Genomic DNA, 27525 nt, shown 5'->3' with positions numbered 1-27525 from the left:
AGTCAGACTGATCACCTCTCCAGCTTGGCTCTGGAGTTGATTATTTTGCTATGCTCCTGCAGTGGGTTGGATCTGGGAGCAGGGGCGCATAAAGGGAATCAAGAGGATTTGAATCATTTGAAGTGGAATTGGGTGATCGTGAGACCCTGCTGCCATATGAATGGAATCGAGTTGGAGCAGCGGGAGATGGAGTGATGAGGAATGGCTGGAGCGAGGTTGGAGGGGGAGAAATAGTTGGGGAATGTTATTGTAGGGTCCCCATCAAGACCCTGAGAACGAGCTCTCTTTAGCCAGGAAGAATGGAGTTAAATGTTTTACAGCCAACGCAGCTGCCTGCCCTACGCAGGACTCCGGCAATGACAATTCTCCAAAGGGAGAGAGAATGAATTTTAATGAAATCTTGAAAGACTTTTTAAATTTTCATGTTAACTTCAATTATTCAGGACAGTTGAAAAGCAACTTTAAGGCATCATACCAAGAAAGGAAAATACCAGGCAGGTTTGGGTTTTAGATTAATTGATTTTGCATTTTGTTCTGCTGCAGTAAAACAAGCATCTCGTAAAGACATGGTGAAGCCAGTTATTCCAGCCTGAGGCAGTGATAAGGCGGTGGGGGGCAGGGAATGGCTCAGGCCCTAATTGGGAGGGGAAAGGGGCCCAGTGGGGGAGAGGTAAAACAGTAACAGAAAGGGGGTAAAACGGCTGCGTTGGGGAGGACTCTGGAGCGTAGGAGGTGGATCTCCACAGCCGAAGGCACTGCAGTGCTATCTCCATTGCAGATATCGCTTGAGGCAGAAAATGGGAGGCAGTTCTGGATGCTCGTGGCCTTGTGTTTTCATTGCAGACGCCTCAGGTTAACAAAAAGAGAGACCGCCAAACCCCTGCTCTGCCATATGCCTCATGGGGTGGCACAGCTGTGGCCCGACTGAGGAGGAGGGTTGATGTCTGAGCCTCAGCTGTGTTAGCAAGGACAATTGTGATTCACGAGTTAATTTTCTGGTGAGGATGCCGCCAGTGGTGTCAGGTTGATCTAGGCTGTGATCCCAAAGGATAGGCCTGCGAGGATGAGCAAACGTTCTAAGTTACAAACAAAGGTGTGGGGAGCATCTACATTAGACAAACGTGTTAATTCGCTCCGGTTAATTGGCAATCCAGCTAACCCAAGGTAAGAATCTAGTGAAGACGTTCCCTACATGGAAGCCCTTGTCAATGCGGGAAAGACAGGTCTGTGCTACAGCCTTCTGCTGGTGTGAGGTGTGAAGAGGCCTGATCTTTCCCTGACAGAATTCCCCTAGTGTCGATGTAACTATCCCGGCAAAACTGTTACCACTTGTCTAAACTACAGAGACTTGGGTGGGTGGTATAGCTAAGCTGACATAGTGGCGATGCGTCATAGACAAACAGAAGGCCATCTTCTGATGGCATAGCTGCACCAGGTCCCTGAACAACCTTAGTATTCTCATAGAAACACTCTTCTGTCAGCGTATTTTTGGGTATCTACCAGGGGTTATGCCAGCTAACGTCACGCCCCAGGGGTCTTGGTCCCCCAGGAACCCTGCAAACCGTGTTCATTATGCTCTAACCTCCATCTGATGGCTTATTAGCATCGGCTACAACCAGGACTCCTGGAAGCCCAGCTCAGATAGGAGGCTCCAGAACTCCTGATTGGCCTGCTCCCCCTACTTAAGCCTGAAGGAAGGGAACAAGAAATCGTCTCTTCAACTGGGCTGCATCCTGCTTGAGACTGCTCATCCAGTGCTATCTGCTCTTGTCTCCTGGTCCTAATCTCCTTGCTTCCTGACTTGCCCTGATTCCTGGTGTCTGAATCTCAGCCCCTGACCTCCGTTCCAGACCTCCTGGATCTGAACCCCGGCTGGTATGAAATCTCATTTAACCACTAAGCCCATCTACCTGGGTCCCAACTCTGACAGCTAGGGGTGTGGGTTTTTCTCCCTTCGTCCCTGCTCCGAGCTGGCAGAGCTATGCTGGCCAAGCTTTGTAGTGCAGGCCTTAGTTTCACTCGTGGAGGGGCAGTTGTACCATCCTGGTACAAACCAGCTTTGCCTGTATGGCTGCATCCACACTAGGAGCAGTTTGCTGGCAAAGCACTCCTAGCATAAACATGGCCAAAGTTTTGGCCATTTTATACCCATGTAATTATACTGGGGTTTAGTTAACCCGTTACACTGGTAGAACTCCCCCTGATGACACTCCTGTTCCAGAATAAAAGTGGGTTTTTTTGGTTTAGCTTAACCCCCTTCCAAAGAGACATCAGTTAAAGCAAAAGAAAAAGCCATTCTTGGTCAGAACAGAAGTGTCCGTACGAGGTTCTACTGGGATCACAAGCTCTGTTTAAATTCACATTTTAGCTTCTACTAGGATAACTTTCCTGTGTAGATAAGCTGTGGGAAGGGGAATTCCTCCACCCACCTGAGGGAAAGCCCAGCGCTGCGCTGATTGCACTGAGCTCCCAGGTCTGACAAGAAGGGCAAGCACACCCCAGCCCCTCATTCCCAACCTCCCGAGCAGGGCTGGCTCCAGGCACCAGCTTATCAAGCAGGAACTTGGGGCGGCAACTCCGGAGCAGGGCGGCACTTTCAGGTATTCGGCGGGAATTTGACAGAGGGTCCCTCGCTCCCGCTCAGAGCGAAGGACCTCTCACTGAATTGCCGCAGATCACGATCGCGGCTTTTTTGGGGGGGGGGGGGGGGCTGCTTGGGGTGGCAAAAACCCCTGGAGCTGGCCCTGCTCCCAAGCAGGGGAGGACATGTTGGTTTTGGATCCAAACTTTGTTGCTCTGGCTCCTTAGGCTGCAAATTTCTTTGGGGCAGGAATTGCAGGTGTGTTGGCTGTGTCATGCACACACTTGAGTATAATGGGATCCTAATTCTTGACTTTTGGGGGCCCCAGGCACCTCCTCAGCCCCTGCTGCTGCTAATCTCTCTCTTGAATACTAGAGCCTAATTCTGACCTTATGCTGGTCTATCGCTGTTGACTTCGCTAGAGCTACTCCTGACTCTCACCTGTGCGAGAGCAGAATCGGCCTCATTTGTCTCGAGGTAGGACCTGTGCCTGAGGGGGCTGGGGCAGCCAGCCCTTGTATTAGGTGTGATGGAAGCCGACAGGCTGGGCTATGCTGAGGAGGTACAGGAGCGAACGTGCTTGTGAGGACAATCCTGTATCCTCCGGAAGAAAGCAGCCTCCCAGTTAGGATGTACCCAGACCACGACACATTGCCAGTCCCCATGGCTGGCATCAAAGCACCTGAACAGAGCGGTGAGGCTGGAAATGCTAGATGCTTGGTGGTAGCACATCCCATCAGGCTATAGCACCTGGCAAAAGCATCAGAGTGAAACTCTACAACCATCTGCTGGTGATTCCTAGGCTGGAGTTGAGCTTTGTTGTGCTTTTAGTAGCACTTTGCCAAGTCTCTCATCCTCTCCTACATCACCACCACCAAGTACCCACAGGCCCTGGTCCTGGGTTTGGAAGAGCCCCTGCATCTCCACTGACCTCCCGCTCAGCACTGCTCAGGATCAAGCCAACCGGACAGATGGCTGGACCCCGTGAGAACTCCTCATTCCAAGGATGGAACTCCACTGGGAAAATAAACTCTGGCAGGCTTCAGCAAGGAAACAGGAACATAGAGGGCTGGAAGAGTGCAGGGTGTCGTGTGTGTCTGTCTACTCAATCCATTTGTTTTTCCTGCATGGATTTGGAGGACTCTGTATAGTGCTGGTCCTGTTATTTTGTACCCGACTGCTGGGCCCCATGTGAAAATGCTCCTAGAGCACCCTTCCCCACCTCTCCCTTCCATCGCCCCATTCCTGCTAGGTCCTGAGCACCCTCCGTTCCCATTGGCTCAGCGTGTTGCAGGATGGGACCCTTTGTTTGCCGTGGCATTTTGGAGAGCGCCTGGGGAGCTAGCTAACTGTCACAAGCCTGGAACAAGAACCTCTCTCCTCTGCACCCCGCACGGTTCTTCGAGTTCGCCTCTTGCGAAGCCCTGAGCATCTGTCTGCAGTTCCATTTCCGAGCCCCGCACAGGCTGCTGCTCAGCATCCCTTCAAGAGCGTCCCATCGGTGCAGAGAGACTCCGTGGCACAAACGTGCCTTTTATTCCCCACTGCTGAGAGCTGCCAGGCCTGGCCATCTTCCCAGAAAACTGTGCTCTTTTAGAACATAAGCAGCTATTGTCTTAGCCCCAGAGACTTTGTGATCTGAGCTCTGCCGGAGTCGGGAGGGGAGAAAGATACTCTGTGCAAAAGGGGCTCGCGGGATAAGAGCAACTCAGTCTTGTTAATTATATTAGCTTCCCCAAAATAATGCTGCTGCTCCTCCCTCCAGGCTTGAGTCACTCTTTCCCTCTCCCCGGTAGCTATTTAAGGAGACGGTTGCACTCAGCCTGTTTCCCCTGAAGAGCGTGGTCTTTGTTAAGGCAGACGGGAAGGGACTCGGAGGAAAGAATTGTGATATTGCGATAGTCTCCTGTCCCGAAAAGAGCCCCAGCAGAGACTTGAGGTTTATGAGTGTTTGGGTGCTTTAGAATGGGGGGGATGATGCTGGAAATGCAGGGTTTGTCTGTCTCCCCATCCCTTTGTGGCTAGAGGATGAAATCTGAGCCCCTTCAGAGGGGGGTGCTGTTGTGCGTGATGGGTAGATGTCCCTCTTTGTTGCGTGCCCTGAATCTGATACAGGGGGTTGACTGATTTTACTTTTCTGATGCTTGTCCTCTCTGCCTGACTTCGTGGGGCAGGTTGGTGAGGTGGAGCTAGCGATGCGATTGGAGCAGAGCCCACATGTCTCGTCGTGGCTGCCCCACTGTCCTGCCTTTGGCATCGTAGAAATGAAACGTGCATCGCTGAAAGGCTTGCAAACCTGAACCTCAGCACTCTGAGCTCAGGCCTGGGGTTAGAGCCAAGCTGCTTATTGCTGTTGGGCTGCATTAGGGTCGAACCTAGGAGTCCCAGTTATGGAGCCAGGCTCTACTGTGCAAGGTGCTGTATAAACAGAGCAAAAAATGGCCCCTTCCCCAAAAAACATACAGCAAAAGGACCAGATGAGACAGATTGGGAGCCCAAGCAAACAATGGGGTGTTATTGGCAGTAGTCTCAGCACACTGGATGCCAGACCGCTGTCAGCAAGCTGCACTTTTTGCTCCCACTGAGTATTCAAGATTTCTTCAAAGCCAGAGCTGGGTAGGCTAAGGGAAAGGAGTAGCATGATGACTTTATCACAGACACAGGCTGAGCCTCTGTGAACTAGACAGAGTAATTTCTTTTTAATGAACGAAGTTAAATTATGTCACGAGAACAAAGAGACCACTAATGGAATTTAAAAAGTGGCAAATTCCAAACAGATGTAAGCATTTCCTTATTTGCACAGGGTGTAAGCACGCTGTGGAACTCATTGACCCAGGAAGTTGTTGCAGCCAAGAACTTGGTATGATTCAGAAAGAGACTGGATACTTACAGGGAACTCCTTGCCAGAGGATGTTGTGAAGGCCAAGACCATAACAAATTCAAAAAAGAACTAGATAAATTCATGGAGGATAGGTCCATCAATGGCTGTTAGCCAGGATGGGCAGGGATGGTGTCCTTGGCCTCTGCTTGCCAGAAGCTGGGAGTGGGCGACAGGGGATGGATCACCTGATGATTACCTGTTCTATTCATTCCCTATGGAGCACCTGGCACTGGCCATTGTTTGAAGACAGGATACTGGGCTAGAAGGACCTTTGGTCTGACCCAGGAGGCCGTTCTTATGTCCTTAATGTGACTATCCAGAGTTATTAATTATAATAAATGTCGGGAGGGACATCAACCTTTGTTTTTTCAGGAAATAGGCCAAGTTCTACCTATGAGGCTACATCTACACAGAGATAAAAGACCCTGGCATGGCTGCGGCCGGGCCAGGTGAGCTGACTGGCTGCAGAGCTAAAAATGGCGGTGTAGCTGTTTGAGTATGGGGGACACTCCACCCTTTCAGGGTCCCAGAGCTCGGGCTGGAGTGTCTATACTGCAATTTTTCCGCCCCGCTGCCCAAGTCCCGTGAGCTTGAGTCAACTGACCTACCCCAGCCTTGGGTTTTTTATCCTTGTGTGGGCATACCCTGAGTGGTCAGCGTGAGCCCTAATGTGGGGGCCGGCTACCACGCTGCCTTTCCTCTTCTGAAGCAACAGCTGCCTGAAGGACATTCATGAGAACCAGAACTAGAGGAGCGTTCCTGTGAACCAGCAGCCCAGCCCTGGTGAAAGGACGTGCTCCTGCCCCACGGAAGTGAATGGCCACTTTGCCTTTGGCTTCCATTTTTGATGGGCTCAGTTGTGCCATACCGGAGACCTAATGAAAATGACTCCCCATTCCTACAGGATCCTTTAAAAGGGGGACACAAAGGGAGGGGTCTTGTATGTAAAAACCAACCTCTCACCGGTAGAAGGGAGCATGGGAGGGGAGGCAGTTGCTAGACTATTTCACGAGTCATTTAGCTGTGAGGCCAGGCGTTTGGAAGGCTTGGAGTTGCTGTTTCAGCCTAATCCAGCAGAGCAGTGATCCTCTGCTGCTCGCCGGGCCGCCACCTGCAGTCATCACCGCTTGAGTCAACTTTCCGTGGCTTCAGTGAAAATGTTAGCGTAACAGAGGTTCTGCCCCTGCTTCACTTTCCCCAATCCCCGGCAGCTGCTTGGTGATGATGGCACTGAGGGGAAACCTCAAATCCTCGCAAAGCAGTTACGGCTAACGAGACACTTCCTACACGTCTGGTTTCAATTCTGCCCATGCTGGAGGCTGCTCTACAGTGCCGAGGGAACAGGCGGGCACAGAAATGTCCTCTTCTCCTCCTCTTCCAGAAGGGAGTCAGGTTCCTCATTAGCATGCACCATCCATGCCAACTGGGAGCAATTAATTAACACTTTAAATGCACCCGGGGGTGGGGAGGGAAATGATTTTCATGCCGTGGCAATTATTGAATGTTGATCACATTCCAATTGATTGCTATGTGTTTTAAAGAGTGTAATGTGTGTAACTGGTAGGTAATTTACAAGAGCAAGTGCAGCTGGATGCCTTCGACTTAAGAAAATTTGTGCATTAAATGTTGACTGCAAAGAAAATGGAGAGGTTTTGTTTTAATTTCTTAGTGCTGGTTTGGCAGCTCTGGAAATGCTCCAGTTAGTTGCAGCCCGGACAGTGGCCAGATGGGTTTTCCTAGCCCAATTGCCCCGCCTCTCTGCTGAGATTGCCAACAAGGAGGCTGTTCTGGATGATCTCCAGTGATCTGGACTCTGTCCCCTAGAACATGAGCCCCAGCTTGCCTGCCATGGCCCACCCAACAGCTAGGTCACTGGTGACTTGGGATTTTTCAAAGGCGTCTAAGGGAAGTAACTGCCCTATGTGTTTCAGTGGGCGTTGGGCGTCCTTCTCTTAGTCTCCTTCGACGAACCTGGCCTACAGTGAGAAGGGGGGTTCTAGTTAGCTGACTTTTTAAGCCATCAGATGCCAAAGTCCTTTCTACACTTCAGTCACCCCTTTTGCGGTAAGTAAAAGCCCCTTGTTTTTCTAGCGTAGACGGCAGCCTTTGAAGAGGATGCAGGGAGGTGCAATGGTCAGGAGGGCAGAGGGATTTTAGGGATCCCGTGGTGCTTTGTTGCCCTTTGGGCTCACTGAACAGGCTTTGGAAGCCGAGTGCTCTAGGCTAGTTCCTAACAAGTGAAACACCTGGCTGCAGCCTTGGGAGGGATTCTTCACTAATCCATATCGACCGGAAGTTGAATGCCACAAAGATCTTCCTGTCTTTCTCCATCCCCCTTGACCTGTCATATTGACAGGAGCACGAGGGGAAACTGGCTTCTGGGCTCCTTGGTAGGAGGAGCTCTGAACAGAGGAGGGTGGTGGCGGTATCTTGTATTGAGCAGAAATGGGAGCAAGGCTTAGGTTTAAAGTCTAATTCTCTCCCCGCTCGCCAGCAGACTGTGTCTAGAATCTCCACTGATGTGATTCTTTCCAGCCTTTGTCGTGACACCTGCGGGTTTCCATCTGAGGACATTTGATTTCTGGAGCGTCCATGGGTGTGCTTGTTTTAAATAGCGTAACCAGGATCCCCAGAAGTGAAAGTAACTTACAGGATTTACCGGTACTGCTGGAGTCCTGAGGGGGATGTGGCCTCAAGCAGAAGAGGCGGGGCCTCTCAAGATTTAAAGGCCCTGGGGCACTGGCTATGGCTGGGAGCTCCAGGGCCTTTAAATCAACCCAGGGCTCTCAGCTGCAGAGGCGGTTGGAAGCCCCTCGGGGTTCAGGGGCAAATTAAAAGGTCCAGGGCTCCAGCCGCCACAGGGAACCTCAAGCTTTGCTGGGCTGTGGCCAGGATTTAAAGGGCCCGGACCTCCTACCGCTGCGGGCAGCCCCTAGCCCTTTAAATCCTGGCCCCAACCCAGCTACCCAAGCCGTAGGCGGGATTTAAAGGGCTCAGAGCCATGGGCAGCCCAGAGCCCTTTAAATCTCCGCCGCAGAAGCCGGTGCGGTCTGGCACGGTGTACATTGGATCGGACCGTACCTGCTTACTTTCACCTCGTGAGGATCCCTCTTCATCCATCCCCCTGCCCTGATTGGTCCTTGTCTCTGTTTCTAAAACCTCCTGAAGTCCAGCTGGCTTACACTGCTTTTCTAAGTGCCGGAGGAGCCTGTGTGCTGGGTAGCAGAAGCTGTCGTGCATTGGCCCTTCACAAGCAGATCCCTTCTGGTTTGTTTACATTTCATTTTTTGAACAAGATTTATTTTCTTCTTAAGGACTGAAGCTGTTCGGCTTCCTTCAGGCTCTCAACATGCACCTCTGCCCTGTAGCTTCACTGCCTTCCAGCCACTTGGGCGTAGAAACGGGTGGGAGAGAAGCAGATAATTTCTTCTTTGTACTGTGGTAGCATCTAGCAACCCCAGTCTCAAATCAGGACCCTGGGCCGCTAGGTATTGTACAAACACAGAACCAAACTACGGGCCCTGCCCCCAAAGGACTGTGGGGGATGTTTTTCAGTGGCTGGTCTCTTGACTTTTTTTAATCTCTTCCTGGCTCAGCTGTTTTAACCTTTGCATTCGAGGATTGTCACTGCTACCCTCTAATTTGAAGCTGGGCTGCTCCCCTGGAGGAATGTAGAGGAAATCAGGCTCCGATTGCGCCCCCCATACCCCGTCCAATTCAATGGCCCCTCTTTGTGGGACCCACAGCTGCTCTTTCCCTGTCTCCACCCGTCCTTTGCCAGCCTGCCAGGGCTTCCCCCAGGTGGGTTGGGGAAAGCGACCCTCTGCTGGGCTCTGGTGATAGGAGCAAAGATGAGGTAGTGGAGCAGGGAGGCCTGGCCTGCTGCTAGCACGATGTGGTAAAGGCAGGGCCCTGTTTTCCATTGTTAAGTTGCCTTGGGTATGTCTACAAAGCAAAAGGAAAATCCCGTGACAGTGAGTCTTGAAGCCCTAGCCCACTTAGTCAGGCTGGTGCTGCGGGGCTGCAAACAGTGGAGACATTCCGGCTCAGGCTGGACCTCAGGCTCTGAAATGCCCCTGCCGGATTTCAGCGCCAGTCTGAATCCGCTGAACCCCGGCTCTGAGACTCAGTGCTGCAGCTTTTTGTTGCTGTGTAGACAGACCCTTGGATCCTGTCTGCTTGGAGCCTGTTTCTTAACAGCTCGGCCAACATGGGTTGGCCTAATGGACTCTGGCAAGTCCTCCCGCACCCATGCTATCTACGAATGGTGCCGCCTTCCGCTGACTTGCTGACACTCTGCCGTTCGCCTGGGTGCTGCTGAATTCAAGTCAGGCTCTGGCTGATGAGTTTGGAGATGGGGGGAGGGGGGAGGGAGGAAGAAGGAATCTGGCAGGGCATAGGAGTGGGAACATGCCTTTTAAGAAGCGTTGGGGTTGGGGAGGGCTTCATAGGAGAGGGTGACAGCAGAGGTCAGGCCTAGCTCCTCTTTGAAGGCAGAGTATATGGCCTGTTGGTACAGCAGCTGTTCAGAGCATGGCCCCCCAGTGTGGGAGCAAATGCGCTTTTCAGGGACTTTTTGAAGATAGATACAAGAAGGAACTCTCTGTGGGATCCCTGCCTCCTGCAGTTGCACCTGGATATTTCGGGAGGGCTCAGTCCCCTGCTCATTGTTGTTTTTTTTTCTGCAGGGTTAAGTTGCAATGGTCCGATCAGTGGTCCAGTAGCCAACGGCAGCGTGCAGCGTGCCTTTATGCAATTCTTCTCCGGAATCTCTATCCTAGGACCTCAAAGCACTGTCCGTACCTTAGCCGAGACTTGCCAGCTCTCTGTAGATAGGGGGGCTTGGCAGAAGTCAATTTTGACTTTTTCATAATTTTGACATTTTATTTTTAAGCATTTTTTATTTTTATTTTAAATTTTCACAGCTGTGAAAATGATGGGAAGATCAGATAATGGAGGGTCCAGACAATAATTATTTACGGACAGCAGTGCTTGAGATTAAAATAATAATTTAAAGTTTTATTGCCATTAAAGCACACATTGTCAACATCATATGTCCAAATAGACCAAGTAAATATCCTTAAATCAAACCCTACACACAAGCATTTTTGTGACATGGTCCACCTGTACATTTCTATTATGGATGGAAATTTTTTCGTGTGTGTGTGTGTGTGTGTGTGTGTGTACGGTGAAACTGACGTTTGCCAACATTTACTGATTAAAAATCTAATCCTTCCGAGCCTAGAGAGAGGTTTGGTAATTGGAGCTGGTAGGATAAAGCGTGGGAAGGGGAAGACATTAAAATCCATTAGTTAAATGATTTGTGGGATCAATTATTTGAGCAGCTTTAATGGTAATGGGCTGGCTAGTGTATGGTTACTGCTGCCCCTCTTCTATGGGGAATCAGAGTTGCTCTGTGCTTTAGACACTCTGCTGTTAGTGAACGAGGTGAGGATAGTCGAGAGCTGGGGCCTATGGTGGGTTTTTCAGCAGGAGCCTTTGGGTTCGAACCCTGCTGTTGACGGGATATTCCAAGTGCCTTGGCATTCAGCATAACGATAAGTGTGAAATCCTACATGGCCACTAACTTGACGTGAGTTCTATTTTTACACACGTTTTTACACACGGCTGTGGTTTACCCAAGGGTCTGGATTATGCTAAGACTGTAGCAGGGTTCAGGGCATTGGGAGCTGGCACTGTACTTATACTGGGCAGTCTAAGCCCAGCTCTGCCACTAGCCTGTTGGGTGACATTGGTCAAGTCGCTTTCGTCCTGATTTTCAGAAGCGTATTCTCAGACTTTAGCCGACCATGCCTCGGTTTCCCCAGCTATATGGGGCTGATATGTGCCCACCTTTGCATGGTGTGTTGACCTACAGAGGCTAAGTAGCGTTCCAGTCCTGCTGATTTGATACAGATGCTAGCCCAGGTGAGCTGCCGTTGCCCCAGGGCTGGCCAACCCTGCGCATTCATCTGACCATGTCCCCTTAAGCACAGCACCTACTTTGGCTTGCTGTCCTGCAATGAAACCCCCACAAAACCCACATGCTCCTCCTCTGTCCGCAGTGTGGAACTGCTCAAAGTCAATACATCTGAACTTGAAACAGAAGCACTTCTTTCTTGTTTAAAATAGATATTAAAACAAAACTCACTACTCCCCCCCCCCTCCGCCCCTTGATGTTGGCATCTGCTCTATTGAGCCACAGTGTGATGAAAGGAAAATCAAAGCAAAGTTAAATCCGTTGGAGTTGAAAGCTAGCGCAGGCTCTCGGGCTGTTTGCCTCAATTGCGCATTTGTTCTAGAAATGAAGTGCACGTGAGAAATCCCACAAAACCCTGTCATTTCCCTGACCGCTGTGAAGGAGGCGGAGGGCAGGGATGTGTCGAGGCAGACTGGCGATGCCTTGACCCCTGGGCTGCGGCATGTGGGAGTGCGGCAATGCGGTCCCAACGCGTTTCAGGCTGGCGTGTGGGCAGATGCCTAGCTCTCAAGATGTGAAGTATGGGTGGCCGCCCCTGAAGAGCGAAGCGGCCTGAGCCGTGTTCAGCTTGGAAGCCGTAATCAGTAAGAGAAGCCTTCTGGTAAATGGGGGTCAGCGGGTTCTATCCTGTACTGGCTACTCTGTGCTAGATGGAGCTGCTTGCCAATACAGGCTGCCTGTCCTTTTCATCCACCCATGAGTTATTTGCATAAGCTGGGGCTCCCATCAGCGAGTTCTTCCCTGCTTGCAAGCCATTGATGCTATTTTATATTGCACTAGTAGCCGGAGGAAGGATAGTCCAAGAGTGCCTCGGTTTCCCCATGTGAGCATACACCTGTTAAAGATTGTGTGATGCGGAGTTACTATGGTGATAGGCACCATAGAAACTCCTAAAGTAAACCAGGATCTGGGGCTCCCTAGTGCTAGGTGGTGCTGCATAGACACACGGCAGCGCCTGCCCCAAAGAGCGTGCCATGGTTAGGCGTAAACACCGCCTCCTACTGTGGCACCGCGTGCATCTCTTGTGCTGTCCTTGCTCCAGTGCAGGGTTGTTCTGTGCTCTCCCTCAGCCCTGCTGTCTTGCGATTAAGCCGCTCACTTGCACAAAGGCAGTGCATGAAGCAGCGGCAGTAGCTCGCCTCCTTCCAGCACCACATGTAATTACTTGCCACTGAAATGCAGCCAGCTCTTTGGTGAAACATGCCTCTGGGGAATAAGAAAGGGCATCCCTTTCTCAAGAACCAGGGCTGGATTAAGAGCCTCATCCCTGTGTGTGTTCTAACATCCGAGGGTTTAACTTGGATGGAGGTAGGAAAGTGGGATTTTATATGGGACCCCAGGTCGATCCTTCCTCCAGCTCTGGGGTTCTGGACATTAACTTCCCTTTCTGGAGAGGGCTGCAGCTCTGGAGGCTGTGGAAGTTCATCATGTATCTCTTTGTTGCGGCTTCCCTCTCCCCTCCAGACTCTCAGAAGAGAGCTATTGTTATGGGCCCAATGAGCACTGGGTTTTGATATCTGCATATGAAAGCTCCAGTTGCCATGGTGCTGGGCAGGCAGCAATGTGTATTGCCAAGCACAAAGCCCCAACGGGACCCTAGAGTCTGTTCCTCTGCCAGATACCTGAGGCTGCCCACAGCCGTTCCCAGGGGAAAGGTGGCTTTCTGGAAGTGCCTTGTGTTAAACCCTCCTGTATCTTTGCCCCCAAGGAGAATTATGAGGCTGCATCATGCTGGCCAAAGAGATGGGGCTTTCATCCTGGAGAATGCATGACACCCAGCTTCCGACCTCCTGTGAGTTATCTGAACACCCAGGAAACAGTCTTTTAGAATCACGGCTGGGGCGTGACAGCAACCCTCCGCTGTGCCATCTGTGAAATGGGGATAATGACACCTTTGCAAAGTGCTCTGACCTCTACTAATGGAAAGTGCTGTATCAGAGCTAGCGACAATGGCAGTGATGATGGATGTACTTTCCTCAGAGTGTTGTAGAGCAGAATTAACTCAGGATCCCAGAGCACTTCAGGATCAGCAGAGGAGAAATGCTGTATGTGCCAAGTAGTCTTGAAATGTAACCAACTGATACAGCATCGCTGTTGCCTGGCAACCTGCTTGCCGGATGGTGTAGTATGGGGCAGGTGTGCTGGGTTACAGCTACGTGGCAAAGGTTTGGCGCTCTGGAGAGTTCCTCCATGCAACAAACCAGTTTACTTTTTGATTGCGTTTCGGTGAATTTCCATGTTCTGTCCTGTTCACAGCTTTACTGCTTGGGCCTTATAAACGCCCTTCAGATACTTTGCCCTTGCAGTGCCTGCCATCTGCCTCTGAACCCCTGAAAAAATGACTGACTGATCCTCGCAAACTCCCAGATCCTACTTCGCTCCCATGGTTCCTTCCCAGGAACTTATTTTTCTCCTGCTTTAAGGCATACATGGCTCCTGGGGCTGGGGTCATATAGACCATTTAGGGGACCAGACAGCAAGTGTGAAAAATCAGGACGGGGGTGGGGTAATAGGAGCCTATATAAGAAAAAGACCCCAAAATCGGGACTGTCCCTATAAAATCGGGACATCTGGTCACCCTAAGACCATTCGTCCCACTGTGGAACAGTGTTGCACAACTCTGAGTATTCAGTGGGGTCAGTTCTAGGTACTTGGGTGAAAGTGCTTAAGTGTGTTTTCTCAGTGGCTCGCCTGGGGGGTGAGGAAGATGAAGCCAATCGGGGGCAGCTCCCCTTGGGTTGCTCGTGGCAAGAATTTCTGTGTCTGAGGCTCATTTTGTCAGCCTGTGATTTCTTTACAGTTGCATTTTTAATGTGTTGGGGTTTTTTTTTTGGTGGAGAAGTGGTGGGACGTTAAGCAGGGTGGACAGCCCCCAGTCTATGCCAATTCCACCAGTGCCAACTCCAGATGGTCAATAATCAGGAGGCAGCCCCCCCACTTCCCAAAATCATGTGATTTGCTTTATATGAGGTTTTTGTTTGAGTTTTCTTTGCCTCCTGGTTTGTTTTGAGCTTTGTGCAGGGCATTCAGGGCATGTTTTCAAGCTCTTCTCCCTAAATCCAGTCTGAGATCTTTGTTTCATCTCAGGACTCCAGCTGCTTGGGGCTTCAAGAAAGACTCAAAGCATGATGAGAACTGGCGACGCTCCTGTTGTGTAGGTAGCCAGAGGCCTTCCAGCTCCAGGACTGTCAGTCTGACACCTTTCATTGTATTTTTTTAATTGTATTACTGTACAGCCTAGGCGTCCTAATCGTGGACCAAGACGCCATGGTGCTTGGAGCTGGATAAACACTGATTTGCCAGTAGTGGGGACGGCTGCGTGCGGGGTGGAAGGAGGAACCATGTGGGCTAGAAGTGTCATTCTCTTTTCTTCTGTAGGGGATGTGGTGCCTTTTAAAATGGGTTCCTAAGGCTCCCCTGTTCTGGGCCTACCTGGGCTTCGGAGAGTTCATGGGACACGTGGTTCTAAGTGACTGATTCCTTAAGGTCGCTCCAAATCCGATTGATAGATGCTCCTCTGATCTTTGTTCTGACCCTCGGCACAGCCAGGGGTTAGGTCTGGGCTTCCTTTCCTCAGACACTTGCCAGGGAACTTCCCCTCCCCAATATCGATGCGTGTATCTCTAGGATGCCCATCATAGCGGTATTGGAATGCTTAGGCCCCTCTGCCTGTCCTTAACTCCCAACACCCCACTCTGCCTCCCCAGGCACCTGGTGCTTGGCAAAAGGGGCCAGATCTGTTATCTGGTGTGTCCCAGCCCAAGCAGGTGCCCTTGTCCTGACACTCATTGCTCCTGCAGCCAGTTGCTCCGGAGGAATTGGGAGGATCATAGAAATGTTGGTCTGGAAGAGACTTTGAGAAGTCCAGTGCCCTGTGCCGAGGCAGGACCAAATAAAGCTAGACCCTCCCTGATGGCCTATCTGTCTGCTTTCTGACACAGTCAAGGTTGCTTGGAGATCTGGCATCCCACCCTCCTCATGGCTGTCTCTGGAGCCTCCCTTCAGCGAGGCAGGATGAGGGCTTAGAGCCCAGCTCTTTTCCTTGGGGGTATCCTGCAGGTTGCCCAGACCCGGCAAAGTCTTCCAAGTGCCAGCCGAGATAAAGTTTGTGCCCATTCTCCCATCTCGCAGCAATGCCAGTGCTGGTGTTGGGGCACAGTTTACTGACCTGGGAGCGGGAATGAAAAGAAGTTGCATGGTTGAATCTGGAGACGGCATAGCAGAGGGAGGGAGGGCTGGGATGCTCACTAATCTGACAGGTATTTTTCACACACCAGCTTGGGCCAAAGGGCCTTATTTATTTTATTTTATTTATTATCCCCAAATAACCTTGCCACTTTGGGGCTATTTTCAACTTGCTTTGCCTCCCTCCTCCCGGCTCCAGCCCTCAATGCTCACTCGGTTTTTCCCCGAAGAGTCTTGACTGGCCGGATTCTTTGGCGTCACGCGTGGCTTGTGATCCGCAGCCCATTGTGGGAGCAGCCGCTGATGCTGCTCCCAGAGCACCCAGGAGGCTGCAGTCCTCTCCGCCTGAGACTGCCAAGCCACTTCCTGGCCAATTCCCTCCCCAACTTCCCATTCTTTCTAGCCTAGCTCTTCCCTTGGGTTGTCACCCCCGCCCACCCCATATGGTCCAGCATGTCCATCTTCTCAGCACGCTCCCTCCCCATCCCCACTGGGGAGCTTGGCTCTCCCAGCTGGAGGCTGAAATCCATTTCTCCTCCGCCCCCCGTCAGACGCTGAGAATAGTCAGCCAAGCACCACTTGAAATGTCCTTCCGGCTGCTGGTGATGCTTGGAACCCAGCTGGGTCTTCCAGACCCGAGGCAGAACTGGCAGCTCTGGCCATCAAACTTCCCTCTGGGGGCCACGTTCTTGGTTGTGGGGAATGGTCCTAGCACGCCGCTCTCCGAGTGCTCCCATCGACTTCAGTGGGGCACAAGGCCCTACTCCGGCATGAGTAAGGGCGCCTGAATCTGGCCCATGGCTTGTGAAGCGATCCCAGCCACACCTGGGAGTCACTAATGGAGAGTTTAAAGAGCAAACCGGAGAACTCCCAGGGTGACTTCTGTAAATCACCTTTTGAGTTTAGCAGCACAGCTGTTGAACCATGGGACATACAGGGGATTAAAGGGCTCGGGGTGTGTGTGTGTGATATTTTGCAGGATTATTTGCTTTTCTCCTTGGTTTGGAAGAGGAAGAGGGAGAGGCTGAAGCAGTGGGGAGATCACTTCCCTAAAGCACTCATTTAGTAGTGTCCTTGGAGAGGTGAGATCTGATCTCTCTGACTGAGTGAGGGCCCAACTTTCAAAGGTGGAGCATCCAGGACACCAGTTGAAGCCAGTGGCTGCTTGGCACCTCTGAAAGTACCGACCCTGTGTATTCGCCTAAGCCTTAACAATTGCTGGAGCCAAGTATATGGGTTAAGGGGAATAAAGTCTGCATCAGAAGCTGGAGATGTGCATCTGCTAGCAAAGGAGTTGAGTGCACAAGGGGAAAGCCAGGTGCTGGAGTTCAAGTGATGCAGCTGGTAACTGGCAAGTGCTGTTCAGTGGAAATGCAATGATCTGTATTTCCCTTGTGCAGAGGAGTTGTGGACATCTGAGTAGTTAGTGTTTTATCATAACGTTTTCTTGCACATATAGTCTTGGGTAAATCCTAGGTTATTCCTTCTTCTCTCTCCCCCGTCCCCCAGGGTTTGTCTCATTTTAAATATTGGATGCAACAGTCTTGTTTTGTTCTCCACTTTCTGCATATTTCCCCTGAGGTTTGACCTTCCTCAGGACCATGCTGCATAGTGGCCTCAGCCAGGCGCTGAGAGCTAGGTTCTATACCAGGGTCTGCAGCCTTTCAGAAGTGCTGTGCCGAGTCTTCATTTCTTCATTTTGATTTAAGGTTTTCCATGCCAGTCATACATTTTTAGATGGTCTCTTTCTATAAGTCTATAATATATAACTAAACTGTTGTTGAATGTAAAGTAAATAAGGTTTTAATAATGTTTAAGAAGCTTCATTTAAAATTAAATTAAAATGCAGAGCCCCTCCGACCAGTGGCCAGGACCTGGGCGGTGTGAGTGCCACTGAAAATCAGCTCACATGCCGAAGGCGGCACGCGTGCCATAGGTTGTCCACCCCTGTTCTATACAGACACCAGATGAGAGCTGCTCCTTGCCCTGAACCCAGACCGAGGGCAGGAGGAGAAACAGAAGCACGGAGAGGGGATGTGATTTCCACAAGGAACAGAATGAGGGTCGGCCAAATCCCAGTTCAATACCCTAGACACGGCCTAGCTTTGTATCTTCCGTATGCCTGGGGGGCTTATTTTGGGGTGTCACTCTTCTGACCCTTTGTCTTTCTTCCTAATGTGAGTTCCAACTAGCATTTCATGGTTCCAGCCATGGAGGCTACCGTATATTGGGGTATCCGCTTCTCTCTTCACTCCCTCCCTCCCTTTTCATTCTCTCCACGTGCTACTCAGCCATCGTCCCAGCTATAATGGGTTGCCCCCTGGGGGTGGCGGAACCATGGGGTGGGGAGGGAGCTAGCACCCCTACAATGAAAATATCATCGTAGGGGCTCCACCGCCACTTAAACTCTTGCATGCCTGCGGGGAGGGGGAGGTGAGAGCAGGACCTAGAGGTGCTGGAGTGGTTGCCACAGGCCCAGGTTTGGGCTGGGCAATGGAGAGGGAGCTGCAGGCCCTCTAAGGGGCAGATGGAAGCAGGGCTGCAGGAGGAGGGTGCTTTGAGGGGCTGGGAGAGCTTTCGTCTTGCTGTCTGTGTTGCTGCGCTAACTGTTTGTTCTCTCCTTTTTCTCCTCCTCCTCTCTTTCCACTGCTTTCTAAAGAACATAGGAGGCTTCTCGCGGGTAAGTGATGGTGTATCATCCTAATGCCATTGTTTCATCTATCATCAAACCAACCTCAGATCGTCTTCTCCTCCCTCCTTGCACCTCCCCCTCCATTCCATTTAAGGTTCTGCATCCAACTTTGGATGTGCTTGAGCAATAGGGAGCCTTCCAGAGGTGGGTGCAAGATTGCCTGTTCCTAGGTGGCCTCCTGCTGGCTTTTGGGCATGCACGAACCTCTGGGGTCACAACTGCCATTAGATCACAGTTTGAAAGACCGTCTGCCCTTGGATGTCTCCTGGGATCGCTCCCATGGGGGTCTGGCTCTTACCTTCTGCCCACTAACTAGCTCTCTGGGTGGCCTTCCGGAGCCAGGCTAAAGCCGTTGTCCGTTTAATCTCCCTGCAATGGACCAGCGGCAGGGTTCAGTCATCGGAATTCTGCAGATACAGAGCTGTGATCTAATGACATTGGTCACCTAGCCCTTGCCCCAGGTATGACTCCATCCTCCCGGGAGAGTAGCAGGCCGAGGGATCCGCCAGCCTTCTCTGCCTCCCATTCTTCCTTCTTGTGGTGCTGCTTTCTTGTCTCCCAGGGTCTGTGTTTCAGTTTCTGGCCGTTCCCTCACCCAGAAGGCAGGGATGAAGGGAGCAGGGAGAATTGTGCTGTGTGCATGTGGATTCTTCTGGAGGATTTTAGGGTTAAAAGGCCAAAACCAAATGCACCAACTTTCCACCAGATGTTTTATCAGTTCATGTAAACTGGGCTGTGTTCCACACAAAGAATCCACCCTCCTGAAATAGGCAGAGTCTCCCAGCATTGGCTCAGCGTGCACAGCTCCCCATATCCCAGCATTTCAGGCCACCTCCCCGGCTGGGACTTAACCACACTCAGATAAGCCAAGAGGGGCAGGGAAGCCGCAGTGCTGATGGTTTTAAACCTCAGCTGGTATAACTCAGTGTGGCCCTCAGCAGAGTCTAACGCTGGCTGAGGATCCGGCCCCTGCTGCTGTGTGTATTTGTAAGGTCGACTGGCAGCTATGGCACAGCCCTGCCTTGTTAGGGAAGCCAGAACCTGAGCTCCTACAGCGTACAGTGTGTCTCTTGCTCTTGCTTTCTCACCGTCAGACTCTGGAGTGAATTTCCTCATCTGGATCCTTGAGACGCTCCCCAGGCCTGTGGTGGAGCCTGGGGTTAGATTTGTGCAGTCTAGGCTGACCAGATAGCAAGTGTGAAAAATCAAGACAGAGAGTGGGGGGTGATAGGAGCTTATATAAGAAAAAGGCCCAAATATTGGGACTGTCCCTATAAAATCTGGACATCTGGTCACCCTAGTGCAGTCAGAGCTAGGGTCTGTGGGAACTTGCATGCTGCACGGCCAGAGACTGAGGGGAGGCTGGCTGGGACTGCCAGGACGTTGGGGGCTCTGAAATCCCAGCCTGCACTCCCACCTCTTCAAGGGACAGTGCAGTGGTGGCAGGGGGGTAGCTCCTCCCTGTCCTGCAGCAATGGGGAGGGCTCCCTCTCCTCTGGCTCTCAGCCCCCTTCGGCTCTCCCTGCTCCCCATGCACTGACTGCCCAAGGGAAGGTCAGGGCTTGGTACAAGCTCCCTGTGAGGTGAGAGAGGTGCTGGAGGGCTCTCCCCAGCTGGCAGGAGGAAGGGATGGCAGAGATGATATTAACGAAACCCTCTTCCAGCATCCATCCAGCCCCCAAATGATTGGTGGGCTGGAAAGCTGGGCTGGGGAGGTGAGCAAGCCTAGAGACTGGGTGTCTGACTTTCACCCCTGCCTTTAACTTAAAGGACTTATCGATATGCTGGAGTCCTGAGTGGGGGCGTGGGAACTGGAAGAGGTGGGGCCTTTCAAGATTTAAAGACCCTGGGGCTCTGGCTGTGGCTGGGAGCCCCAGGGCCTTTAAATCACCCTGGAGCTACCAGCTGCAGAGGTGGCTGGGAGCCCCGGGGCTCAGGGGTGAATTAAAGGGCTCGGGGCTCTAGCCGCTGCAAAGCTCCGGGCCCTTTAAATCACCGCAGGAGCCCTGCTGCTGGTATCCTGGTGTAGCAGGGCTTGGGCGGGGATTTAAAGGGCCCGGTGCTCCTGCCATTGGGGTAGTAGCGGCAAGGCTCCGGTGGTGATTTAAAGGGTCCAGGGCTCCCTGCAGCAACTGGAGCCCTGAGCCCTTCAAATCACTGCCGGAGAAGCTGGTCCGTACCAGACTGTACTGGCTTACTTTCACCTCTTCTGAAAGGGAATTACCTCCTGGGCATCTGGACTATTTCTGGAAACCCAGCTGGATCTTGGGAACCGCAACTCCTGCGTGGGAGGGGTCTGGCTGCCTGGGGTGGGGTGTGATTGACCTGATAGCCAGACTAGATGGTCCAGGGCTTTTCTCTCTGTGCCTGTTCCCCTCCCAGAGGGCAGCTTCTCACTGGGATTTTTAATGTTCGGAGAACAAACTGTGTCTGGTTCTGGTTTTCATCTCAGAGCCCCAGCCTGTTTCCCCAGTAAGAAACTGTTCCAAGGGAAGGAGATGGAGTCAGTGCATGAAATGCAGCCAAGCCAGAGTCTGGATTTGCCCCATTCTCAGCCTTGGCCATGAAGGGAGGAGAGATCAGGTGTCCTTAGTACTGGCTCACAGGAGGAGACAGCCTGTGCTTACCAGCTGGCTAGGCAGCTCTGAGGGAGGACAGGGAAAGACAAGCCCATTTTTGATTCCCCTAGAGGCCTGGTTGTGAGTGGGAGGTGGATTGCAGACGCTTGAGCAGAGGTAACCCTCTTACAGTGACCTACCAGTTACACAGCTAGAGCTCTCTACCCAGCTGCAGCTCCCCCATGGCTTGTGCGGGAGGAAACGGAGAGATCACTGCTTCAACTCTGCCGGCTCTTTTGGCTCTCCCAATTAGGAAATGCTTTCCTGCCCCATGTGGGGCTGGCAGGGGCAATGCATGCCAAAGGGCTTGAATTAAAATGGGCGGTAACTGTTGATTGGAGCAGTGTGTGAGCTGAGGGCTGAGTTAGCCCTTGCTGACAAGGGAAAGTGGCACTGATTTTAACATGCATTGGTATTTAAACTGGTGCAAACCCTGGGGGTGGATGCTCTGATTTTGGTTTGAGGGTTTTTTCTGTTTTGTTTACCCTGCTTCCTTACCGATTTAAGCTAATGCCCAATAATAAGCCTCTCTTAAACCAGAGTCTCCACGCAGGAGTTTTCACTGGTTTTAGTGATAGCCGTTTAAAATCGCCCCTGTAGTTTCAACCGGGACAACTTTCCCCATGTAGACAGGCCTTGGATTTTAGTGGCACCGTCTACCCCTGCTGCAGCTGAGTGGGTGAAATCCTAGTGCAAGCTGAGATGCCAAGGGCTGTGCTTCCAGTCATGCATCTCAGTTGGAGGTGGGGGTGGAAGCACCTTCCAAAGATCCTCCCTCCCCACACTGTACTCAGACCCTGATATGGTTTGCAAGCCATTCAGTGGCCCCAAGTCCCAGTCCTTCCTCTGCCTGTCTGATTTCCAAATCACCCAGGCTGTATCCTTAACCGCTCGGCGCTTCTCCCCCAGCTACCATGTGGGCTGATGTTGGCGTTAAACGGAGAAGCCCCGTCATTAAAACAAACCCCACACATGTGCTCGGCTCAGCCATAGAGGGCAAGGCAAGGGTGCACAGTGCAACCAGCCACTGGATGGATGGGTGCCCGCTCCCCTGTGATCCCTGGAGCTGGGAATCCCAGAATGCCGGGGGGTTGGTGGTGGGGGGGAGGAAAATGCTGTCGGCTCTTTTGTTTAGCAGTTGCAGCTATGGAGAGCATGCGAGGAAGGAATTCGGAACATGGCTGTGTTCTTACCCTGCGGGAGGCCCCCCCTCCACAAACATTCACAGGCTCACTCTGTGTCTGCCGGCTGGTGCAGAGGACAAGACAAGTGTTGGCATGTACGCCACTGCCCCCTCCTGAAAGCAGCCTGTCAGGCCTGCTCTTGTGTTCACTGGAGCTGCCATGTGGCCAAGACCCCTGGTCTCTGTGGCCCAACGGTGGGAGTCCTTTCTAACGCTGCACCTCAGGGATTATTGGACGAGAGAGAGAGAGAGAGTGTGTGCGTGCATTGCACACCCCCGTATTGACGTACTCCTGCCAGCTTCCTTCTCCTTTGCACCAGTATCCCATGGAATCCACCTCCCAGGCTGGCGCACACCTGTCTGGCTCCAGCCCATGCTTCTCTTGTGCCATGGCACGTTAATTGCTAACAGCTGGCCTGGGGTGACCAGCTAGCAAGTGTGAAAAATTGGGATGGGGGTGGGCGGTAATTGGCACCTATATAAGAAAAAGGCCCAAATATCAGGACTGTCCCTATAAAATCAGGACAGCTGGCCGCAGAAGCGCTGCCTGGTGAAGCTGAGCCTATAAGCCGCTGCTTGTTGCTTTACGATCTCTTTATTCAGTGCAAGGGAACAAACCAAAACTCTGGCTTGGGGCACCCCCGGAGTGGGGGGAGAGCCCGATCTGAGTTGTCCCACTGGCCTGTGCCTGTCACCATGGGGACGTGGGCAGTCTGGCCTAGCGGGTAGGAGCTGGGAGACAGAAGTGAACTAAACCACCCCCCTTCCCTGGCAATGCACCTAAGAAAGGGACAGAACCAAGCCCAAGGGTGCCCCCTGCTGGCTGAAGCTTGTTATGGCCCTTCTCCCTTGCAGGCTCACAAAGCGTCATTGTTCATCATGAATATTTCATTTTTAAAATTGGAACATCTTTTCTGTGCTCCTGACAGCTCTCGGGCAGCGCTCGCTCTCTGAGCCCCCGTCCGGCTGCTCACTCCCGCCCCTCTCTGTGGCGTGCGATCCCATTGCACTTGGGGTGGGGGAGCATATTCTGATCTGTGCCTGAGACAATGGGGTTAATATTTTATTTACACGTGCATATGGCAGCAGAGTGCATCTCCCAGCTGGCAGCACAATAGCAGGGCACCTCCTGCTTTCCTGGGCTTTGGGTGGTGGGATGAGAAAAGTGGGCTAGGTTCTGGTGGGTTTTTTTTTTTCACCCATCCTTTTCTGGGTCTCCATGAATCATGCATGGGGCTCTTTATGTGACGTGCGTAGGTGATCTTTCTGCACAAAGCCTTCCTCTGCCAGACAAAAGGCAGCTCGTCCAGCACTCGCCTTCCCCCATTTGTCCTGTGTGTTTTGTGCCTTTCGGAGCAGCTGATTCTGTTTGTACCACCCACTCCCTCCTGCAGCCTTTCCCATACTCCTGGCCCTGTTCAGAGTTGGGATAGCCAAGGCCTGCAGGCCCCTGACTGCATTCCAGGGGAGGAGGGTTTTGGGGAAAGAGAGGAATGCACTGATCCCTGCACTGCTTGGGCCAAATTTTGTGTGTGTGTGTGTGTGTGTGTGTGTGTGTGTGTGTGTGTAATATAGGGGGAATTGACACCCCCTCCTGGTGATCTGCAGTAGATTTATTCCTGGGTCACAAGTCTCCATTTCAAGCACTCGACCGGTGCGTCGTTCTGCGCTTTCTCCATCCCTGCTGCGTTTCTTGAACTCTGACCGTCTGTGGAGCTGCTTCCGTCTGGCTCCTGGCGGTTGTGCTTCCTACCCCCAGCTAGGTGCAGCTCGGCCCTGGATTCCTGAAGTTATTTAACTTTGATAACGGTGGGGGGGGATGACAGGAAAAATAGAGAAATCTGCCTCTGAACCTTGTGTGGCTGCTTCACCCCTGTCCTGCACTGGGGCTGTAACCCCCAAACTGGAGGCCCGGCAAAGCCCCAGAGGAGAATGTGCCCAGTTGGCAATGCAGCCTGGACAAGATGAGAGCAGCCAGCCCTGCTGGCAGAGAGGGCAGACAGGGTCCCTAGAAACGGGAAGTCCTGCTGCCAGGGAGACCAAACAAACAGCAGATACGCCATGGGTGTGTCTGGAGTTGACCAGCCGCGCCCTCGGCACCCAGCCTGTTTATTTCCATCCTCCTCTCTAATGCTGTCGCAATGCTTCCTTGCTTCCATGGAACTAAGCAATGTCGCGGGGGGAATGGGGGGGGAAGGCGCTCTCCAGGGAAACTGGCCATGCCATGGACATGTTGGAGAACCACTGCCTGAAAGCTGGGTGCGTGCGTGTGTGTGTTGAAGTTGTGATCACCAGCACAAACATAAACCCAAACTCAAATCCCCTGGACGCTGGCTAGGTCCCCTCAGACATTCCCATTGCTAGGCTGGTAACGTCCCTTAGTTACGGGGACGAGCTGCTAGCTTTCCATCCTTCCTCCCTGCCCACTCAGCTCGCCAGTGCTTAGTCTGGCTGCCTCATTAGCCACAGTCAGGTGTGGCTAGGCTCTCTTACCTTCTTGGTGTCAGCATGTCGAGGTCGCCCCTTTTGCCTGCCAGCCCCAAAGCAGGTGAGGTGCCAAAGCTCCCCTCTGCGGAATGCCTGCTGGGGCCCTGGCATCCCTGTGCCCTGCAGAGAGGCTGCGGCTGGTGAGCAGCAGGTTATTTCGGAACAAAAAAATCTGTCTCCTCCTTTCTCTTGCTCCCCCTCTCTCCCTCCGAGTGCAGTTAGCGGGATCACTCCTGGCGGTGAGCAGCCCCACTGGGCCAGCTCTGCAGCTTCTGGGGTTTGTCTCTAGATGATGGGAAGCCGTTCAGGCTCGACACCCAGTAGCCAGGAGAGTCTGTTTGAAAGTCTGCGCCAGACTCTTCTTGGCCAGGAGTTGGGGCTGACATTCTTGCGGCTGCAGCTAGCGGCTGGTACAGGCTTAATCCTGTGCATGTGAGGAGCTCAGCAGCAGTGCCAGGTGTTTTGCTGGGATGCTGCTCCCCTCCTTCGCTCCATGTATACACCTTAGCGCGGGGTGCTCAGCAAACTGCCCCTATGCCTGCTCCTGCAAGGGCCTTGTGAGCTCAGCCCCTCTCTCCTTTCCATTCCCAGAGCTCCCTGCTGGCGTGTGTTAGTGTGTTATGCTGTGTGGGGCATAGGAAGAGCAGCTTCGGCAGGGATCCCTCTAGAAAGACTTTGGGATCCTCAGGCGGAAGCTACTGTGTAAATTGATGGATGAAACCTCCTGGCACCCTCACAGGGCAAGTCTAAATGATCCTCACTGTACAGTGGGGAAATCAAGGCACGGAGGTGCAGGAATTTACCAAATGCAGTGCAGTCAGTAGCAGAGACAGGGACTCCCAAGTTCTGTGGTCCAGTTGCTAAGCAGTGTCTCCTCGGATAGGAAAAGCCCTGCCCACCCATACTGGGGCTGGATTGTCCCATGCAAACTGGGTTGCATGGGGAGTGGAGGCAGAGAGTGAGGGTGCATAGTGGTGACCCAGCTCTGGGCCCGGGGGAGAAGGGCAGGCCAGGCCGTTTAATGTAGCCAGACTGCCAGGACGGTTGTCTGAGGAGTAGGGGCTCAGTGGGAGCAGTGGTGGCTAGGCAGAAATCCTGCCTCTTGGAAGGTGTGGCCCTGTGGGGCACGGAGCGCATGCTGCCTCCAGCCAATTGGTAGAGAGTGTTCAGCGTCTGCCAGGCTGGCCCTTAGTTTCTATTTCTTGCCCTGCCCCCTCCTTGTGTGGTTCCAGCTAGGGACCAACTGGTCAGCTCCTGAGCGCTGCTAGGAGGGCTGGCACACCCTGCCCTCCCCTCGCCTCCTCTGCCCGCTGCTCTTGGCAAAGCTGGCACATCCAAGCAGGGACTCCTGCACTTGGGATGCGGCCAGGGTGTGGGCATCTCTGCTTTGGCTGCAGGTAATTTCCTGGTCTCCTTTTTTCCATCACCCCACAGACTAGGTACAGAGGTGGGCTTAGCCCCTGGGCCTCTGTGCTGGTTGGGAAGGATTTGCTGCGTGGTTAGCCGTAAAGCATTTTGCACAGGGATGTTCCCCCCGGTCCCTCTCTTGCTCTCGATCCCATGTGGCCTGATTCATTTGTCCTGCCTGTCTCTAAAGGTTTGGTGACCCCTTATGCGAGGTCCCTTGCAGCAAGTGGTATCCAACTCCCAGCCGTTCACGATCTTCAGGCAGGCAGCACCTGTGTGTGGTGAGGCTGCAGGATCGCCTTGGAGGTGTGGGTACCTTTCCTCCCCTTATGTCTGTGTGCACGTGTCTATATTGTGATGAACAGACATCTGCTGCCTGGAATCAGCACCTGTCGCAAATCCTACACCGCTAATAACCAGGGGAGGTCAAACAGGGTCTGTGCCTACATGAGGCATTGGGTGGCAGCTGGTTTATCTTTGGGGAAAACGTCATCGGTAATAGAAACGTAGGACCGCGAGAGGGCAGCTAGCCCAGCCACCCCTTGCACTGAGAGAGGATAATGGATGCCAGTGGCTTTAATTAATTTAGCACAATGGGTTTTCCCCCCAAAAGGGGTTTGCTCACTAATTGTCCTGTGGTGGGGGTGACTTACGCAGTTTTGCAACAGGCTTGTGATGGTGACAGGGCATACAAACCCCAGGCAAAACAAGAAAGGGTTAATGGGATAGCAGGGGCCCAGTCAGCCCACCCTGCATCTCATGGGGCAGGAATCGGGCTTCTGGGGGGAGCGAAAAGGGAGAGCCCTGCGCAGCTGGGTGGGTGGAGGGATGGAGAGTCCTCTCTGTGGGAAAGGAGGCTGGCTGGGGTCAGGGGAGGTCTCCCAAAGGAAAGGGAAGGTTTGTGTTTTTGTGTTTGTTTCAAGGTTTGGGTACCCAGACGGGGTAGAATTCCTTGTAACCTAAGTCGCCACCAGTCTGAAGGTGTTGGCGGTTGAGGCCCGGGCTACACTGAAAAGTTCGGTCGACCCAGCTAGGTTGCTCCAGGGATGGGAAAAATCCACCCCCCGGAGCCATGCAATTAAGCCAACCTAGCCCCCGCTGTGGAGGAATGGCCTAGCTACTGCCTCTTGTGGGGGCGGAGCCTATGGGAGACCTCCATCCCGTCACTGTAGGGGGTGTCGACGCTGTGCCGCTGCAGCATTTCAAGTGTAGACGCTCCCTTAGTGGAGCGGCCAGCGGGGAGAAACAGTCCGAGCAGCTGCTGTACCACACCGGGCTGGCAAGGGTGTGCCACTGCAGTCATCTGGTTGGGGAACGCCAGCAAATCCATGCGACTTGCCTGGCCAATCGCACACCATGGGAATGAGCTGGTGCTTGCAGACCAACTTGGGATGGAAATTCATCAGCATAAATCACTAGTGGCTAAGCTGGATCGCTCTGTGAACAGAAACAAAGGCTAAATCCTGGGAGGATTCACTCTTTGCTAATGGAGAGGCCACTTTAGCTCAAGT

General features: G+C 52.6%; 1 protein-coding gene across 2 annotated transcripts in view; it reads left to right on the top strand.

Annotated features, from left to right (window-relative positions):
* AGRN (agrin) overlaps window positions 1-27525 on the top strand; it is a 221549-nt gene that overhangs the window by 72380 nt on the left and 121644 nt on the right. The window contains exon 3 of one of the 2 annotated variants that reach the window (XM_075060216.1): window positions 18287-18307. The exons of the other annotated variant lie outside the window; for it this stretch is intronic. Within the exon in view, the coding sequence (XP_074916317.1) occupies window positions 18287-18307 (21 nt within the window). The remainder of the gene's footprint in view (window positions 1-18286; window positions 18308-27525) is intronic. 2 annotated transcript variants of the gene reach the window in all.

This window comes from Chelonoidis abingdonii, chromosome 23 (genome assembly GCF_003597395.2).
Source record: "Chelonoidis abingdonii isolate Lonesome George chromosome 23, CheloAbing_2.0, whole genome shotgun sequence".
NCBI lineage: Eukaryota > Metazoa > Chordata > Testudines > Testudinidae > Chelonoidis > Chelonoidis abingdonii.
This window is presented reverse-complemented; position numbering and strand designations above follow the sequence as displayed.